The 18638-nt window shown below is 42.3% G+C and overlaps 2 protein-coding genes across 5 annotated transcripts in view; one reads left to right on the top strand and one right to left on the bottom strand.

Annotated features, from left to right (window-relative positions):
* The window catches only part of LOC121322658 (cyclin-dependent kinase 15-like), a 37843-nt gene extending 33752 nt beyond the window's left edge, over positions 1–4091 (bottom strand). The window contains exons 1-2 of one of the 2 annotated variants that reach the window (XM_041262851.1): positions 3852–4091; positions 2160–2191 (exon numbers count right to left, since the gene is read on the bottom strand). In XM_041262851.1, the coding sequence (XP_041118785.1) occupies positions 2160–2191; positions 3852–3897 (78 nt within the window). In that variant the 5' untranslated portion in view covers positions 3898–4091. The remainder of the gene's footprint in view (positions 1–2159; positions 2192–3851) is intronic. The other variant, XM_041262850.1, reaches the window with a different exon arrangement.
* Positions 4092–7596: 3505 nt separating this feature from the next.
* Positions 7597–18638, top strand: part of LOC121323105 (alsin-like) — a 46908-nt gene continuing 35866 nt past the window's right edge. For 2 of the 3 annotated variants that reach the window (XM_041263894.1, XM_041263892.1), the window contains exons 1-2: positions 7597–7800; positions 17484–17556. In XM_041263894.1, the coding sequence (XP_041119828.1) occupies positions 17537–17556 (20 nt within the window). In that variant the 5' untranslated portion in view covers positions 7597–7800; positions 17484–17536. The remainder of the gene's footprint in view (positions 7801–17483; positions 17557–18638) is intronic. The other variant, XM_041263893.1, reaches the window with a different exon arrangement.

Genomic DNA, 18638 nt, shown 5'->3' with positions numbered 1-18638 from the left:
TGAGTGATAATTTAGTGTTTTAAAAATGTAACATTGCAACCTGCTAAATTACTGTGCAAATGTACTATAAGGGAAAACAGGCTTAGAATTAGTACATGCATCAGGAAAAAAGCAAAGCTATTCTATTTCCCCTAGAACTCCAGGGAGAGATATTCGTTTTGACTTTTTTTTTGTCAGGTTAAAGCTAAAACAATAAATACTGGAATTTTAGGCTCATTTAGTTTTGTTTTTCTAAAGTAGAACATACGGATGCAACAGGATATTGAGAGTAATCTACATTCCCTGAATATTTAGTACCAATTCAATTAATTTAAGTGTTTGCTCCCCATCTGAGGTAAGTTTGCATGAGTATGTTGTGGGTAGGTACATGTTAGTTTTAAGTTCTGAATTTTGCCAGGATAACCTGCATGGGTGCCACAGAACACCTGTGGTGCAAGAGCCCACACAAAGACCTGGCCCAGCCACTAGGAGGACCCAAGTAGGTCACTTGCTCCAGTAACTCTATGACAAGTCCAATAGCAATGTTTATTGCAGTCATTCTGAATGGTAAATATTTAAACTTAGGCAAAAATGTGTTTCTGTTTGATCAACTAAATGACAATAGTTCACTTTTGCAAGGTGCAAATCTTGGGTTTGCCATGACAATATTTGTTTTTCTATTATGTTCTGACAGGACTACACTGAACTGTAAGGCTTCATTGGGTTTCACTCATAATTTACAGTATAACCCCAAAGCTCAACAATACTCCATCATGAAGATTCTATCTGCCAGCTTTTAAACAGACAGATGAATTATTTTTAGTGGGTTATACCCCAGCAGAGATTCCACAACAAAGAGAAACACTCAATGTGCTTCATGGCTTGCGGCTAATTTCCTGAACACCATTGATTTAATTGTATGCCTTTTGTTGATTTCTTTAGCTTGCAAAGCTTTTGAATTGAAATACCCTCCTCGAGCAGTCTTGCTATTAATTAATCTTTGTAACACCTAATTAAAATTCTTAACAATAGATTAAGCATATTATCAGAAAAATTCAGAAAAGCTACGTTTTGTATAAATTCTGTTTCCTTCTTAAGACCGCACTTTGAATCAGTTTAAGGAAGATCGCTACGATAAGAGGAATTCTGAGGAACAAAAAGAAATGGGTTTCTAAAGCTTTCTTCAAGGATATATGAAGCTAACACTGGTATTTTTGTAATGCCAGGCTCTCTGCATGGCGCCATTTGTTATCATCATGGCACCACATGGTGCTTGATGCACAACACAGTTTTTCAATGTGTCTGTAATCGTGCTGTATTTGAACAGCAGTTGTTTTACAGGTAACATGTGGTTAGAATAATCCCTTCTCAATCACCAGTATAGTGGTCATAATGGAACCTTTATAAAAGTTTACCACAGTATTTTTGTAGTTTTGCCATGCTTTTCCCATGATTTTCTTATGCATTTACCATAGTTTACCATGGATTGCCATGTTTATTAGTACCTCGCTAATCTTTACCATGCTGACCTAAGCTTTACCAAACCTTCACTGTGCTTTATTACACTTTGCTATTCTTTTACTAGGGTAAACTTTTATAAGGGAGAGTTGGAGGAAAATATTCAGAATCTGCACTGAAAGATACTGACCAACATTGAGTGATCTGAATGGTAAAGAGGTCTTTATATGGATCTGGTCATTTGGGATCTACTATGCTAGCGGTGACAGAAAAGAATGGTTCGTGACACACGTTATATTTGACAAAATGTTTCTGGTGAATTTGAAATATCAAACTCCTGAGAGATCACTTATCTTGTGATTTGGCATAGAAATTTAAATTAATCTCATCAGCTCGATCATGACACTGTGGTTCCACTTAAGTAAACAATTTTTTGTTTCTTCAGCCCTATAAAAACTACTTTATAATTCAATGGATACAAAGCATAAACATTTTGCTTTGTTGTGGTGTCAGCTGAAATGCTTGTGTTCCATAACTTCCTTTTATTTTATATATATATATATATATATATATATATATATATATATATATATATATATATATTGAGTTATGGCTGGATTATAAAACTGTAGAATCTGGGCAATACTTTTTCATACAGGCAGGCAGTACAATTGTGTTCACCACAAAATACTGTAACTGAAGTGTCATGCTGAGGTCCTTACCTCCTCATAGCCCACATGTCTGTGCTTTAGACCTGTTAAAAATGAAGGATGTTTACATGTTAATTCCACTGATAACACCTAGAGCCTGTAACACATGATGTCTGCTGTAATATCTCATTCTGTAATGTGCTGTTGTTACATTACACTATGTAACACAATTTTTGTTCCTGGGTAGTAAGTGTTATTTCCTAATTGCTTATGCCTCAAAAGTATACAAAATGGCTATTATTCCCCACAAACTTTGCTTTTGTGACCAGGACAGTGATATTTCAAAATATCACTATTTCCAATGGGAAAACGGGCAAATGTGTGTCTTTTCGTTCACATAAAGTCAGAAAAAAACAACATATGAATCCAAATTAACATGTATTTATACTAAAGTAATACAAAAATGACTACAAAAGATTTAGAAGTGAGTAGTTTTTCGAGATTTACGATTATACTATAAAATAAAAAATGACATAAATTATTGAAAAATGTAAAGATAAACACCAACATTTCTGTTTTATGTAATTAAAATATATCATGAATATGTATATGTGATTCTAAGGGATTGTACACATAGGCACAGAGTTATGAAGCCTTTATGAAGGTGTGATACATATCCAATTAGATTAATAATACCGAAACAGGCGTCTGTTGTACAAAGCTGTACAAAGCGGCGCTCAAAGGAGAACACCTTCCAGTTTGTTTGTGTCTGTGCAGGGGACTGTGTGCACATGAGGAATCAAACCCCACTCAAATGCTATCATTTGATCTGCTTGAATGAAGATATTCAGCCCAACCCAAAACGCTGAAAAAAATCGAACAACCTGTGCCTGTACCATGTTCAGTTATGAAAGCTGAAGTGTCCCAAAATCTTGTTAGATGAATTGCGTGTGGTAAATTTAAGTTTCCATATAACATAACTGCAATTTATCAGAGTTTTTGTTTATTATTTGGTACTTTAGGTTGCTATAATCCTAGCAGTGTCATTATTCAAATTCAATCTCAGCCAACTAAACAGGTATGCTGCTGCTATAAGGATATGGATGCCCAATGTATAGTGTAGATCAATGAAGCTAAACTAATATTAACACTGGAAAAAAAGGGTTTCAATTCACCTTAAAAGGTTCCTTGTTATGATTGTTGAATTGCAGTACAGTAAATGAATGATTTATATATGTCTTCACTGTATTATATAAACCAATGGCATTCACACAGAGTACAAGAACATTATTTTGACCAGATTTACTGTGGGATTTACAATTTTTACTGCTGTGTTTTTGGAAGCCTCAACTGTCCTCTAAAAATTCCCCAGGTTGAAACACACGTCTAAACCAGACCTCTGTAAGCATACGCACACATCCTGCCATCCTACATTATGATCTCTGATTATCATATGATAGAGCTGCATGATGAGATAATGCACTATTCATCATTACTATTAGGAATTTACAATGTATATAGTACCTCACTGATAGCAGTGCCCGTTGTGTGTTAAAATATAAGACAGTCAATGATAATCACTGTTGCATAACAATGCATCTAGGATAACAAATATTGATAACTGCCCCAGCATGTATGTAAGTATATCAGTAGCACCATGCAAAAATGCAACCACTGCAAAAAACTGCAAGACATTTACTGGTAATGGCACTTGCTGTACTACAGTACCGCCTTTGTTAAGTATTATAGCAGTCTTTCACTCACCTAAACGGTTGAAAGCCTCTGATGCAGCTTGCCTGAGGTTCTGCATTCTGTAGCTGTACAATCCTTTTTTTAACAGAGCTTGCTAGTACAGTCCTGTTGTCATGATCAGCAGTTCTGTTACATGTATTCACATAGCCAGCTGGTTAATCATTTGTACCATCTATTGAAACAGAAGCAACACATTTTCTTTAAGAATGGTTCAGCAGAGTCTTAATAATATCCTGAGCTACAAGGGGGGTGATCTTATATACTGCTGCCACTGCTGCTGCTGGAGAGCTGAAATCCAATCAGTGCTAACTGTAGGGGGCGCTGGCTGTTTCAAATGAGTTGTCCTCCAGTAGTTGGCACAGAGCGGATGTATTATGATCAAGAATGATATAATGCAAGTGGAGTCCTTTTGCTACTGTATTCAAAAACTTGCTTAGAAAATAATTGTAGTGGTTTATTTATTTATTTATTTTTGGATTTCATTAAAACACACACACGCACAAATAATTTCTCATCAATTCATTTTAGCTATATTATTAAAGTTGCCTTACAATCATGATCAATTTTATACACAAATATGATTCCCAGGTTATATTCTTCAATAGCTTAGACTTCTATGCACTCAACTTCATTAGAAACCAGACATGGATGACTTACCAGCTTGTTTACTTTTAGAACAATTTGCTTCAAATTAGTGTTTTTTACCCCCCCCCCCCCTTTACCTTTTTATCTCGTTTGCAATTATTTCAAAAAGTTTCTTATTACAATTACTTAAATATCTTTTTTTTTTTTTTTTTTTTTCTGTGTTAAGGTGACTCAGATTTGTTCTTAAGTTGCAGTTGCCTGCCATAGACAAACAGTACATAATACAGGTTGGATCAATCAAAGTGTCTTTTTATTAGTAAAGTCTGATTTATTTAGTGCTCAGAATATAACGTTTATAGTATTTTCCCTTTCCCCTTTTTTATCGCTAATGTAATATTGTTATATATATATATATATATATATATATATATATATATATGTATATAATATATATGTAAGGGAATTGATAAAATATTGGTTCCTTTTCAATTTGAAGACAACCATCAAAACATTATGTATGGGATATGCCTGCCTATTGGTAGGTATTCACTGAGCTCTCTATACCGACTACCTGTGCAGTATTGATTTAAAGGAGAGCGTGTGTACGCCTTTTCAGTCTACACTCTTGGGAGAACACAGTTCCTCCACCGGGGCTAGGCCTTGCTGCATCCCCGATGTCGGTGATTCCATCAGCTGCCGTCTGGGCAGCTGGACTGGGCTTTGCTTGTTTTGGTTGGTGCACACGGAGCCTGGTGCGAACGATGCTTGGTGCAGCCAGTGTGCACGATGGCCAACGCACATAGTGCTACTGCCTCGGTGCGCATAGCGCCCTCGTGCTCGTTACAACTGGTGCACACGGTGCAATGTGCACTCGATGCACGGTACTCGGTGCACGCGGTGCGCACAGGGTTAAACGCGCATGCGGTGCTTGGTGCACGCAGCGCTCGGTTCAGTCAGTGCACACGATACTCGGTAAACAAGATGCCTTAGGGATATCAGACGTGGTTGTGGGTACATTGCAGAACGCTAGGGCGGACTCCACTAGGTCATTGTACACCTGCAAGTGGAAGTATTTTCAGAATTGGTGTCTGACTAGAAGTCATGACCCAGTCTCTTGCCCCATGCCAGTTATCTTACAGTTTCTGCAAGAACTGCTTGATGTTGGTAGGCCATCTTCCACATTTAAAGTATATTTAGCGACTATTTCTGCATGCCATGCCCCGTAGACTCGTTTACTCCGGGTAGACATTTTTTTGGCTACCCGGTTTCTTAAAGACGCTCGTGGTTACACCCTCCCAGCAGGGCCGTTGCCCGCCTAATGGAGCCTTGATATTGTACTCCAGTCTCTCACGAAGGCCCTGTTTGAGCCCATGCACGCCATAGAGCTGAAATATGTCTATGAAGACAGCCTTCCTCTTGGTTATCACCTCCGCTAATTGGGTCAGTGAGCTATAGGCGTTGTCGGTGCACAGCTCCTGTATGTCTATTTGGGAAGATGGCAGCAAGGTGTCACTGCATACAAACCCTGCTTTCCTTCCCAAGGTGATCACAGCCTTCCACATGAATCAGTCTGTGGAACTGGAGTCATTCCATCCAACCCTGTTTTCTTCAGAGGAGCATGAGAGATTAAATTTCCTCTGCCAGGTGCGGGCATTGAAATGCTACGTGCATAGGACAGGAGCTCTGCCTCATACTGACCAGCTCTCTGTCTGTCACGGGTCTGTCACCTTCGGTTAGGTGGTTCTGACCCCATAAAGAATATAATTTTGGTCACCTAATTTACAGTTCAACTTGCTTTTGAACTTGGTGTCTCAAATACTGATAAAATATTTAAATGAATAAACATACGTGTGACAACGCAAAATAAAAGCAACACAAAGTGTGGTTGGAAAAAGTTATAGAAAGAGCTGGTTATATAATAAAGTTTATAGGTTCAACTTTGTATTGCTATTGAAGTAGGATGTCATATGTCTGTCACATGCTACCATTCCTTCTCCCTTGCAACGGCTCTGGTATACATTTCCCATACGTAACGTTTTGGTGGTCGTATTCAAATTGAAAGGGAACGTTACGTTACTTACTGTAACCCTGATTACCTGAAAGAGAAGACGAACACCAACCGCAAGGTCGCATCTCCCGCCCTCACGGGTTCTGTGCAAAAAGAGAAATGGCTTCCGTGGGGGTAACACTTTTAACCCCTCGGTAGGCGAGACCGAGGATGTCATCCAAGAAGGGACCTATCAGCAGCTGTGGTATAGAGAGCTCAGTGAATACCTAAATAGGCAGGCACATCCCATAAGTAATGGTTTGGTGGTCGTCTTCTCTTTCAGGGAACCAGAGTTACGGTAAGTACCCTAACATTAGCACTCCTTTAACTGAAAATATGTTAACAGACAGTCTTATGGTATAACCAGCAGGTGTCAGTATTTCGTTATTGAGATCGTTTGCACCAGCGTTAGACGTGTACTTATATGGCCCCTGTAAAATCAAGCTCTATATTAAGATGCAATTAAGTACTTGACTGTGCCCAATATGCAAGAAGGATCCTGATGTTTTCAATTAGTAGGAGTAGCGTAAACAATTACCAGTACTGCTTTCTTTTATTTAAAAGGAAAGCTGTTTTAGAGCGTCTCAAAATGCCATGTGATTAATAAATTAATCTTCAGTAACTGCCAGTAGGCCTAAATAAAATAGATTAATCTTTTCCATCATCATTTTTAAGCTTTAGTTTAGTTAAGGGTTGCAGAGTGTAGATTAATGACACATATTATTGTAATAATGTTATTTTATTTAATATAGTCATATTCTTTGCGTTATAATATATATGGATATCCCTTCAGTCTTCAAGTGTATAATTTAATAACACTGCTGATGTGATTGCACTGGTATTAAAATGGTCGTTAATGTTGCATTACTACCTCAGAAACCCTACCTACAGGTCAGTGGATTTAGAACAAATATTAGTCGTCTTGATAGCACGTACATAAAAGAAAACAAGAAATGCACACATTATTTTGGATTTTTTTTTTTTTTTATTAACAATAGCATGGGTCTAAAGACAGTTACAATAGACCATCAAGATAAGAGAGAGGGAAAAAAAAGCGTTTAAAAAGTCTTACGTTCAGCACTGAGTTTAGACATGAGTCGGCCCCCGTTGCCCTTCTGATCACAACAGAACTGTTTCTAGTAATATTCGTACTGTCCAGTCTTCAGTGACAGTTGATTGCAACACTGTAATGACATATTTTCAATTTCGATTCACTTTTATTCAGTTATTTTTTTCTCAAAAGCTTTTCTCATCGTTGTCAAGGGAGAAACAACCAAAGAACACAGAGATCTTGAAGAACCCGACAGCGTTAATGTAAGAAAACAGCAGGTACTGTACATTACTGCCTAAGCTACTCTTGTTGTACAATTTATATATCGAATGTGTTGCTAAAGAGATGAAATGCTGTTATTTGACATTTAGTACTATCTAACTATTTAAATGAGTTAATTATTAACGTAGTTATTTACTGTACGAAGGAAATCATATTAATTTAGATTAGTCAAGTGTAACTGTAGGTCATTGTTACTGGTATATTATTATTGCATGTTTGAATTGACATTGTGTACGGATGATGTTATTACCGCTGTCATTGTCTGACCATCGCAGTCTTTCCGCAATGAATGTCACGGTTGGCTGTTTTGCTTACACTGTATATGCTACTAGCAGTACACATTGCAATTCGATGTATTTATTGTTGGAAAGTTGTGCAACCAAATAATATTTAGACCTTATTAGACGAATGATACCGTGTGTTGGATGTTCGATTGCTTTACCTTATTTAACATCTGAAATACATATTTATCACAAACCGTAGCTTACCCCATAAACAATCAGCCGTATTATTCATGTTGTTATTTTAGGCAGAAATATTTGTTAAAAACTATGACGTTGTCAACTGGTTGGTGGTGATTTTTAAAGTTCATGCTGCAAGTACCTGGGTGTGTACAACAGTACTTAATACAAACATACAAAGTACGGTAAGATTTCTGATGATTGAATATTCCAGACACATCCCGGACCTTCACCCTAACACTTACTTATGCTGCATGCCGTTCATACGCAAAATAGCAATGTCGCCCATGCCAGCCGGCTAGCTACACAGCCAGCTACAATACCACCAGTTTGGTTTGGTTGGATTTAAGTAATTGCTCCCGTCTTGCTAGATTAGCTTAATTAATACAGTATTAGCTAGTAGATCATTTGAGTAAAGATAAAGGTGGAAACAAATACAAAAGTACAGCATTTATTTATTTGTTTTGGTCAGTTTATTTTGCCAATAGTCACCTCCTTGTTTTTGACCATGAAGTTTTAACTTTCCCTTAATCTCCACTGTGAATGCATATCCCAGGTGAAGGGGAGACAGTGCCACACATTAGAGCTTTACATATACTACAGAACCACTCCAATTGGGATGGAACTTGGTAAGGACATTCTTTACCATACCGTATGTTACTAGAATAACACATTAGCTACAAAATCATTATAACAAATTGAAACACAGCTGTACTATATATTAACAGACAACAGTAACAGTTTTATTCCTACAAAAAACCAGTATGTATAAACAAAGTGTCTATTAATTAGCACATGACATTGGTCTCGTTACAGTTTATCCCCAAATAACACGTCAGCCACCTGTCCACTGTCCAGTAAAGTCTTGTCTTTGTTTTAATAATTTGGAATCGCCAATTATTTTTTTTCTTGTTTTCTCCCTAATTTGGAAAGCCCAATTCTTTTTTTTATTTCAACCCGGCTCACCACTGCCATCCCTGCGCTGACTCGGTAGAGTCGAAGACAGACACACATGTATGGCAAGCCATTGGGGCCATAAACGTATAGAACCGATGCATAGAGATTTTGGGAACACGTTGGGAAAGTGACCAATGCCAACCGTTATCAACACGTAAAGACGATTGTGATAAGACTATGTGTCTTAAAAACAATGGTAAACGGCAAAAGGGCCACGATGTTCAAACCCAACACGTAGCATAACGAGCCAATGGGGGAATAGTATCATTTAGGGGGTGTAATGAGTCACGCTACAGCCAATCAAGGCTTGTTTTACTTTGTAGATAGATAAGGTCACAAACTCTTCTCATTTCATTGGCCTCATTCATAAAATAAGCCTAATTCACAAATTAATACATTATTGCAACCTAAGTAATATTTATTATTTAATAGCTGTGGCATAGTGGTTTGCAGTGCTCAGGTGTAGAGGTGATGTGATGGTAAAACAGAAGAATGACAACAAAGTTCACAATCCAAACAGGTTTTGTTTTTATAATCCTGGTCTGGCGACCACAAAGAGTAATCCCAGGCAATACACAGCAATGTGTATTGCACTGCTCCAAAACAATGGGTTGCAGTCCCGAAATAATAGGACAGTTTGTAAATAATAAACACAGTAGAACACATACAAAGACACATGTTCACAAGTCCAGAGTGAGTGCTATAGTGCTCGCGGTACAGTTTATCCATGTACAATGGTGCAGCGTTGTCCAGGTTTAGTGCTTGCCTTTAGCGATAGCTCTGGATCGTGTTAGCTGTCCAATAATAACAAACAAGTAGATTTTTAGACATGACAAAACAAACAAAAACTCATTGTAATTTACAGTACTGCTTCTGGTTCAGCTTAACCATACAAAGGACGAGATCACCTTGCTACAACTCCTTTTGTACTGTGAGTCATGCCCCCTTGGTTAGCGAGTGCAATTGTTTCTTCTCCAATCCATGGTTTCCACATCACTTCCCTTCTTTGTTGAAGGCTTGGTATACTGTAGCTCCACCCCCTTTCTAGATGGCCAACTTTCACCTAACCCTGGGAAGGGATTGTCAGGCCATCCAGTCTAGAGAACAGAGCCCTCAAAGGTCAGGAGGGAGATTTAAAACCAAGATTCATTCTTTCTCTGTCACAATTGCTCATTAGTGTAAATTCTGTATTTATCTGGGGTGGGGGAGTAGACACCCTAAGTGGAGATAGGAATGTACTGTAACAACACTATTTTCATAAGTGTATGTATTGTATAAACTGTATATAAATGTATATCCACTGTCGGTATTGGAATAGCCTGGACTCGAACCGGTGATCTCCTGGCATCCTGCACTCCACACGAGCACCTTTGCTGGATGTGCCACTCGGGAGCCCCCTGCTCTCTTGTTATACTATATTTCCAGTACAAACGCATACATGCTATATAGTACTGATTCCAGGCAACAGACAATGGATTACTGCAGCTCATTGAACTTTTTTTTGCCTTTGTTTTTTGGGGATTGTGGCAAAGTGGCTAGTGGAGGGGAACAGGTATAGCGGTGATGTGATGCAGGAGTGACAGGCAGACAACAGTTTCCAGTGAAAAGGTGCTTTTATTTATAATCCAGGTCTGGTGACCATTAAATAATAAATCCCCGGCTATACACAACAATGTGTAAAGCACGGGGATAGCAATAATTGGGCACAGTCCCGAACAAAACGAACACACGGTCACCAGTCCTGGGTGAGTGCAGACGTGCTTGTGGTGGGTGAAGACACTGTATTTTGTGACGGTTCCGTGCAGTGGTGATCTGGATTGTGCTGACCCTGGTCGACAGCTCCGGATAGGTGAGTTAACTGTCTGGTGGTGCAAAACGCAGACAATTACAAACAAACACAACACGTAATTCTCTGTAACAACGAGAGCTCCTCTCTCGCTCCTTCTCTCTCCGAACGTTTACCCAAACGAAGGAGAAGATCAGCGTTACCCTGGCCCCTATATGTAATCCCGCATGATATCGAGATAAACGGTTGCAGCTGCCTTATTACTTGCAGCTGCCTCTCGTTTACCTTTCAAATCAATACGGTCTTACAACAGAGTCGCGCTTCCCTCCAGGCTGACCCACTTCCCTGACCTGGAAACGAACTGTCAGGCCAGCCCTTCCAGATACTTCTCCTCCCGTTCTTTAGCGCCCTCACAGGTCGGGAGGAAGATTCATCACCAGAACCCATCTTTCCGTCACATATCCCACCGCTCAGAGTGGAGCCGAAGGAACACTCGGCTAAATCTACCTTCCCCATTACTCCCCCCTCCCGGGAAAAATAATCCGCATTTTGGTGGTGTTTCCCGGTACGGTGTACCATGTGGTACATGAAGGGCTGCAATGCCAGATACCACCGAGTTATCCGGGCATTGCTGTCCTTCATTGTGCTTAACCACTTGAGTGGGGCGTGGTCTGTGACCAGATCGAATGAGTGTCCCAGCAGGTAGTATCGTAAAGAGTGAGTAGCCCATTTAATGGCCAAACACTCTTTTTCGACTACGGAGTAGTTGCGTTCCCGAGGTAACATTTTTTTACTGAGGTATAATATCGGGTGTTCTACTCCAGCTACTTTTTGGGACAAGACTGCACCCAAACCTACATCCGATGCGTCGGTGTGGAGGATGAATCTCTTGGTGAAATCCGGTGTGATAAGAGTGGGGGCCTGGCAAAGTGTACGCTTAATAGTATCAAACGCTCCCTGACACTCAGCTGACCATTTAATTAAATTTGGAGCACTCTTTTTGGTGAGGTCGACTAACGGGTTAACCACTGTGGCGTACTCGGGGATGAAGCGGCGGTAATAACCGGCTAAGCCCAGTAGTGACCTCACCTGAGTCTTGGTTTTGGGGATCGCTGCATCAACCAAAGCCTGGATTTTGGTGACTACAGGTCTCACCCTTCCATTCCCCATTAAAAATCCCAAATATTGAGTCTCTGTTTTGGCAAACGCACATTTCCTCAAGTTAGCTGTCAGCCGGGCTGCCCTTAGAGACTGAAGAACGGCTGTAACCCTAGCCAAATGCTCTCGCCAGGTGGAGCTGTAAATCACCACATCATCAATATACGCTGCTGCATATTCATGATGTGGGCGTAAAACCTGGTCCATCAGCCTCTGAAAGGCAGCGGGCGCACCATGTAGCCCAAACGGCATGGTTTTAAAGTGGAACAGCCCTTCTGGTGTTGAAAATGCGGTTTTCTCTCTGGAGCTGCGGGTTAAAGGGATTTGCCAGTATCCCTTCGTCAGGTCCAGAGTGGAAATAAACCTCGCTTTTCCCAGTCTGTCTAAAAGTTCGTCGACCCGAGGCATAGGATATGCATCGAACTTAGCAATAGCGTTCACCTTTCTGAAATCCACACAGAAGCGGTTGGTGCCGTCTTTCTTAGCCACTATGACGATCGGACTGCACCACTCACTCCTGGAAGGCTAAATCACCCCAAGCTCGAGCATATCCCATACCTCTTTGCGAACGCCACTTCGTCGACTTTCTGGGATCCGGTACGGTCTCTCTCGCACTGTGACACCTGGTGGAGAGATAATGTCATATTCAACTAAGTTTGTCCTGCCGGGCACGTCAGAAAAAACATCGCTGAACTCCTCAATAAGCTTACGCAGCTCTCTTTGCTGATCCGGAACCAATTGTTCCCCCATAGAAATCGCTCTTGTGCTCGGGGTCTCTGGACAGGGACCCATCCTCCATATTGCCTGGGGCTATAAATAAGACCTCCCATGCCTGCCAGGGCTTTAACAAATTGACATGATAAATTTCACGTTCATTTCGGCGATCGGGCTGTCTAATTTCATAATTTACTTTCCCTATAGCCCGAATCACCTCATACGGCCCCTGCCATTTAGCACACAGTTTTCGGATGAGGGAAGTAGCAGCATTACCTTGTTCCCTGGTCGAAAGGTTCGAATCCGTACATTTTTGTTGTAATGCTGCTGTTGTCGGTGCTGAGCCGATCTGAGGTTGTCTTGGGCCAAACGACCGACCAAATCCAGCCAATCTCGTAGTAGGAGCACATACTTCACTACATTTTTAGACGAGCCTTTGTGCTCCTCCCACCCCTCTCTCAGCAGGTCGAGAATGCCGCGAGGCTGCCGGCCGTACAGGAGCTCAAAGGGGGAGAACCCCGTTGAACTCTGCGGCACTTCTCTCACCGCAAAAAGGAGGTAGGGAAGAAGCGATGCCCAATGTTTCTGCTCCTGTGTTACAAATCGCCTCAGCATCGACTTTAAGGTCTGATTAAAACGTTCAAACAAACCGTCCGATTGTGGATGATAAACGGACGTCCTGATGGGACGTATTTTTAATATTTTGTACACCTGCTGTAACGTATTGGACAAAAAATTGGTTCCGTGATCAGTCAAAATCTCCTTGGGGATCCCTACTCTAGCCATAATCTGCGCTAACTCGGTGGCTATTGCAGCTGCACTAGTGGACCTCAATGGAACTGCCTCTGGGTATCGCGTTGCATAATCCACCACTACTAATATATGCGTATACCCAGAGTCAGAAGGTAGCAAAGGGCCCACTTATGTCCATTGCAATGCGCTCAAACGGAGTGGAAATAATCGGCAGTGGGACCAAAGGGGCGGGGCGCACTCGACCTGGCGCTACTCGCTGGCAGTCTGGGCATGTGGCTACATATTTCGACACATCAGTATGAAGACCGAGCCAATAGAATCGAGCCAATATTCGCTCCCTCGTCTTCTCGGCTCCGAGGTGCCCCGCAAAAGGGATATCATGCGCCAGCCTCATGACCTCGGTCCGACAAGACGGGGGAACCAATAATTGTGTTACAGGCTGTCCTGTGCCCGCGGCTAGGTTTACCCTATATAGTAATTGCCCCTTTATACTGAAATGTGGATATACTAGCGGCCCAGCGCCATCAACATCCTTACCTTCAATGGACCGGACCTGCCCCCAAGCGTGCACCAGTGACGGGTCGTTCTTTTGGCCCCACACTAGGTCCGCGCTTGAGTACCACGGGTCCGGTATATTGAGAGGGGCTGGAATAACCTCTGCCCTAGTCGGCCCAGTAACCTCGCTCTCTCGGTCACACTGCGTTCCCACTCCCTTCGACTGGCGTTTGTTACCATTACAGCACTCTCCCACCAGACCCCAGCCTTGTCTCAAAGACGCTCCCTCCCATTTCGCGGTCCGTCTCTCCTTATTTGTTTTTCTAGGACGGAACAGAGGGGAAAACATTTCAGTATGAAAAGGAAACACATCACCAATCCGTTCCTTTTTCCCTTTTTCTGCCACGTTTACGTGTGTGGCTGAGACTGCCATTATTTGCACCAATTCTTTGAATTTTGGCCAGTCTCGGCCCAGAATAACTGGGTGCGGCAACCTTTCCGCCACCCCGACTACAAGGTGACGTTTTATCGGTCCTACCGATAAATATACTTTTAGGGTGGGGTATGCCGCCGTGTCTCCATGGATACAGGAGATGGCCACCTGACCTTGTGGCCGCCACGACATACCGCCCAAGAGAGCTGTCCTGATCAAGGTTTGCTCACACCCTGTGTCCACTAACGCGTGGGTTTTCACATTCCCTAAAACCACGTCAATCAGACAGGGCCCCTCCCAACCGTTTTCCCCCTGCTTACCCGTTCCAGGTGTCCAGTTGCATGCAGCCACGTCACACTCCATAGCAGCGGGGCATGACCTGGCCCTATGTCCTGGCTGGTTACACCTAAAACAGAGTGGAGGGACAGAGGGGGCATAGGTTAAATATCTGTCCCGCTGCTGGTAGGGCAACGGGGCAGGGGCAACACCTCTACCCCAGCTGGGGGCCATCCTCGGTCTCCATGGGGGGGAGGCAAGGGGGCCCAACGGGGTCGGCGGTCTGGGAGGTCTGGGTGCCGGGACCGAGGGTGATGGTGGTGGTGTTGGAGGAGAGGGAGGGAGAGGTTGGTTCCTGAGCAGGGCAGGGGCTGACAGGATCCCGACCCGGGCTGACGTCAAAGAGTCTTCAAAATCTTCGGCCAATTTGACCGCCTCCTCCAGGGTGTCAGGGTTGTGGCGCCGTACCCACGCCTGAGTTTCGGCGCCGACCACATGGCAGAATTGTTCCACCACAATGGCTTCCCCCATTTGTTGAGCGGTCTTCTTCTCTGGGGTCAGCCAATGGACCATGTGGTCGCACAACCGCTGTGCCACCACCCTGGGGCGTGTCTCCGGGGCTCTCCGGTACTCGCGGAACCGCGTCCGGTGGGTCTCCGCGGTGATGTTGAGACGACGGAGGATAGCCTGCTTGACTAGGTCATAGTCAGTGGCGTACTGGTCGCTCAGGGCTTGGTAAGCTGCCTGCGCTTCCCCGATCAGGCAAGGTCCTAGCTGGCTTGCCCAGAACTCCCGAGGCCATCCCGCCGCGGTTGCCAGCCGCTCGAACGCCACCAAAAATGCCTCCGGATCATCCTCCGCCGTCATTTTCATGGCCCGTGCCTTCGAGGCCGACATCAATGATGTTCCGGTAGGGGTCGCTCCTGCAGCAACGATCAGCCCTACCCGTTCAATGAGCGCCGTATAGCGCTCCTCCCTCCGTCTCTCCTCTGCATCCCGTCTGATCTCCAGTGCCTGCAGCAGCTCCGCCAGCGCGTTGCGGTCCATAGTCTCGTGTTCTGACACCACGTGTGGCAAAGTGGCTAGTGGAGGGGAACAGGTATAGCGGTGATGCGATGCAGGAGTGACAGGCAGACAACAGTTTCCAGTGAAAAGGTGCTTTTATTTATAATCCAGGTCTGGTGACCGTTAAATAATAAATCCCCGGCTATACACAACAATGTGTAAAGCACGGGGATAGCAATAATTGGGCACAGTCCCGAACAAAACGAACACACGGTCACCAGTCCTGGGTGAGTGCAGACGTGCTTGTGGTGGGTGAAGACACTGTATTTCGTGACGGTTCCGTGCAGTGGTGATCCGGATTGTGCTGACCCTGGTCGACAGCTCCGGATAGATGAGTTAACTGTCTGGTGGTGCAAAACACAGACAATTACAACAAACACAACACGTAATTCTCTGTAACAACGAGAGCTCCTCTCTCGCTCCTTCTCTCTCCGAACGTTTACCCAAACGAAGGAGAAGATCAGCGTTACCCTGGCCCCTATATGTAATCCCGCATGATATCGAGATAAACGGTTGCAGCTGCCTTATTACGTGCAGCTGCCTCTCGTTTACCTTTCAAATCAATACGGTCTTACAACAGAGTCGCGCTTCCCTCCAGGCTGACCCACTTCCCTGACCCGGAAACGAACTGTCAGGCCAGCCCTTCCAGATACTTCTCCTTCCGTTCTTTAGCGCCCTCACAGGTCGGGAGGAAGATTCATCACCAGAACTCATCTTTCCGTCACAGGGATACTCTGCTTTTAAGTGTCATCATCAATTTGACTTGGAAATTTTGTTTAGTTTTATGTCTTGTGATTTATGCAAAGCAGTACTTTTTTTGCTATGATAAAGTCAGCCTTAACTTAGACTTTTTTTTCTCAGCTTGAATTGCCTTTTAGAAGAGGGTGAAAGTGGATACTACTCTTATACAAAGAAAACATTATAATATACTTCCACAAATGCATTAATTTAAAAAGGACATTGCTTTTTGATTATTGGTAAAATACAGGAGCAACATTAATGAAAGAATCTGGTAACTCGGTTCTTCACACCAATTGGTTTACCCTAATTTTAATATTTCATTCATGGGATAGAGATTGGGTGTTATTGGGTTTAACAATAAAACACAACCCCTAATGTAAGTATATACAATTAAAATGTGAAATCGTTAAAATAAGGCCCTCCCTGGCATACAGTACTTTAAAGACACTGAATACAGTAAAGAGATTTGCCCATGCTCCGATTGTTGTTTTCACAGACCTGACTCTCTGAAGGGCATTGGCAGTATTTAGATTTAACACTGTTTACATCAGTTCAAAAGACCTCAGAATTTCAATTAAGTAAGACTACTTCCGAATGTTACTATGTTTTCAGCAGAGTCAGGTAGTTTGATATAATATTAATTGAACTGTGCATCCTCTGGTTCAGTTAACCAAATCTGTGGGTACAATTGGAGTTTTGTCTGGCAGGATGTGTGCTTATCAATGTTATAAGCAATAGAGAGCTTCATTATTTAGGTCACCACATCATGAGCCTATTGCCAGCCTACCACTATGCATTTTGAATGAATCTCTCATTCAGTGTTTTTGTTTTGTTTCCTAGAGTCCAGACTGTCAACTGACACGCTGTGGTAGTAATATGGAAAGCGCCTAATAATGGAACAACTTGAGAAGGTGTAAGTGATGAAGTACATGGACTAATTGAAACTACTTAAACTGCACACTAGTGACAGTAAAGGAGTGCTAACCAAGGTTTTACAACTCACTGCCTTACCTCTTGTCAGCACTAGTAGTATATACGGAAATGTTTACAGATCAGCTATTTATCTGCTAAATGCATTCATCGCTGACTCATAAAAAAAAAAAAAAAAGAACTACAGTAGGGGTCTATTTCATCATCTACTCATTTCCTATTTCATTATTTATTCTGTTTTATTATCTATATCTGTTTCTGTGTGACCAGTAAAAATTATGTAATAGTTGTGTCATGTTATGTTAATTTCTGATACTGATAGTACTGATCCAGTAGTATATAGGATAAAAAGCACACCATAAGATAGTTAGTTGGCATCCATGCTCTTTACACACTTAAGCAAAATTCATTATTTGATCTGCACATCTGTAAAGCTCATCTTGTTTGTTTACACACACTACTGAAGGGTCAAATTACTGTGGTAGTAATTTTAGCAGACTCAAAACGAGTTGAGTTAGTCCAGTCATCATTTGCACTTACAGACGCATTAAGGGAAGTGTGAACAGAACAGGTCGCAAGTCTTGCTTCAATACACTGGTCTAAAGAGCCAGTGTAAAAACAGTATTAGATTCCGACATGTTTGCACCCAGTTGATTGCTGAGGTTTCAAGAGGCGGTGTTGCACCTCTCTTTGCATCCATCCACTGTATGTTTCCCCCAATGGGTTCTTTTTATAAAGTAAGTCAACATAAAGTGTATAAAGTATTTTAGCACAGCATTACAGAATAATGTGCAGCATGTTTTATTTTGTTTCATGTCAGCCGCTGTTCTTACCTTCTCAAACTACAGCCACAGCATAATCTTCGGAAGTAGAGCTTTTCAAATGATTACATGTGGCACAGGAAACAATTACATGTCCTTGACGTTTATTCAAGGTTAATGGAGGTGCCTCGTACTGTACGTCTGACAGCATGGTTTTTATTATGCCCCATTATAGGTCTATCCCAGTGGCTTCCCATAAATTCACACAATAATCCAGTGGATGAGATTAATGTGAATCTTGTAG

The sequence above is a fragment of the Polyodon spathula genome, chromosome 11 (assembly GCF_017654505.1).
Source record: "Polyodon spathula isolate WHYD16114869_AA chromosome 11, ASM1765450v1, whole genome shotgun sequence".
NCBI classification, from domain to species: domain Eukaryota; kingdom Metazoa; phylum Chordata; class Actinopteri; order Acipenseriformes; family Polyodontidae; genus Polyodon; species Polyodon spathula.
The sequence above is the reverse complement of the archived record's forward strand: the minus strand, read 5'-3'. Positions and strand labels throughout refer to the sequence as shown.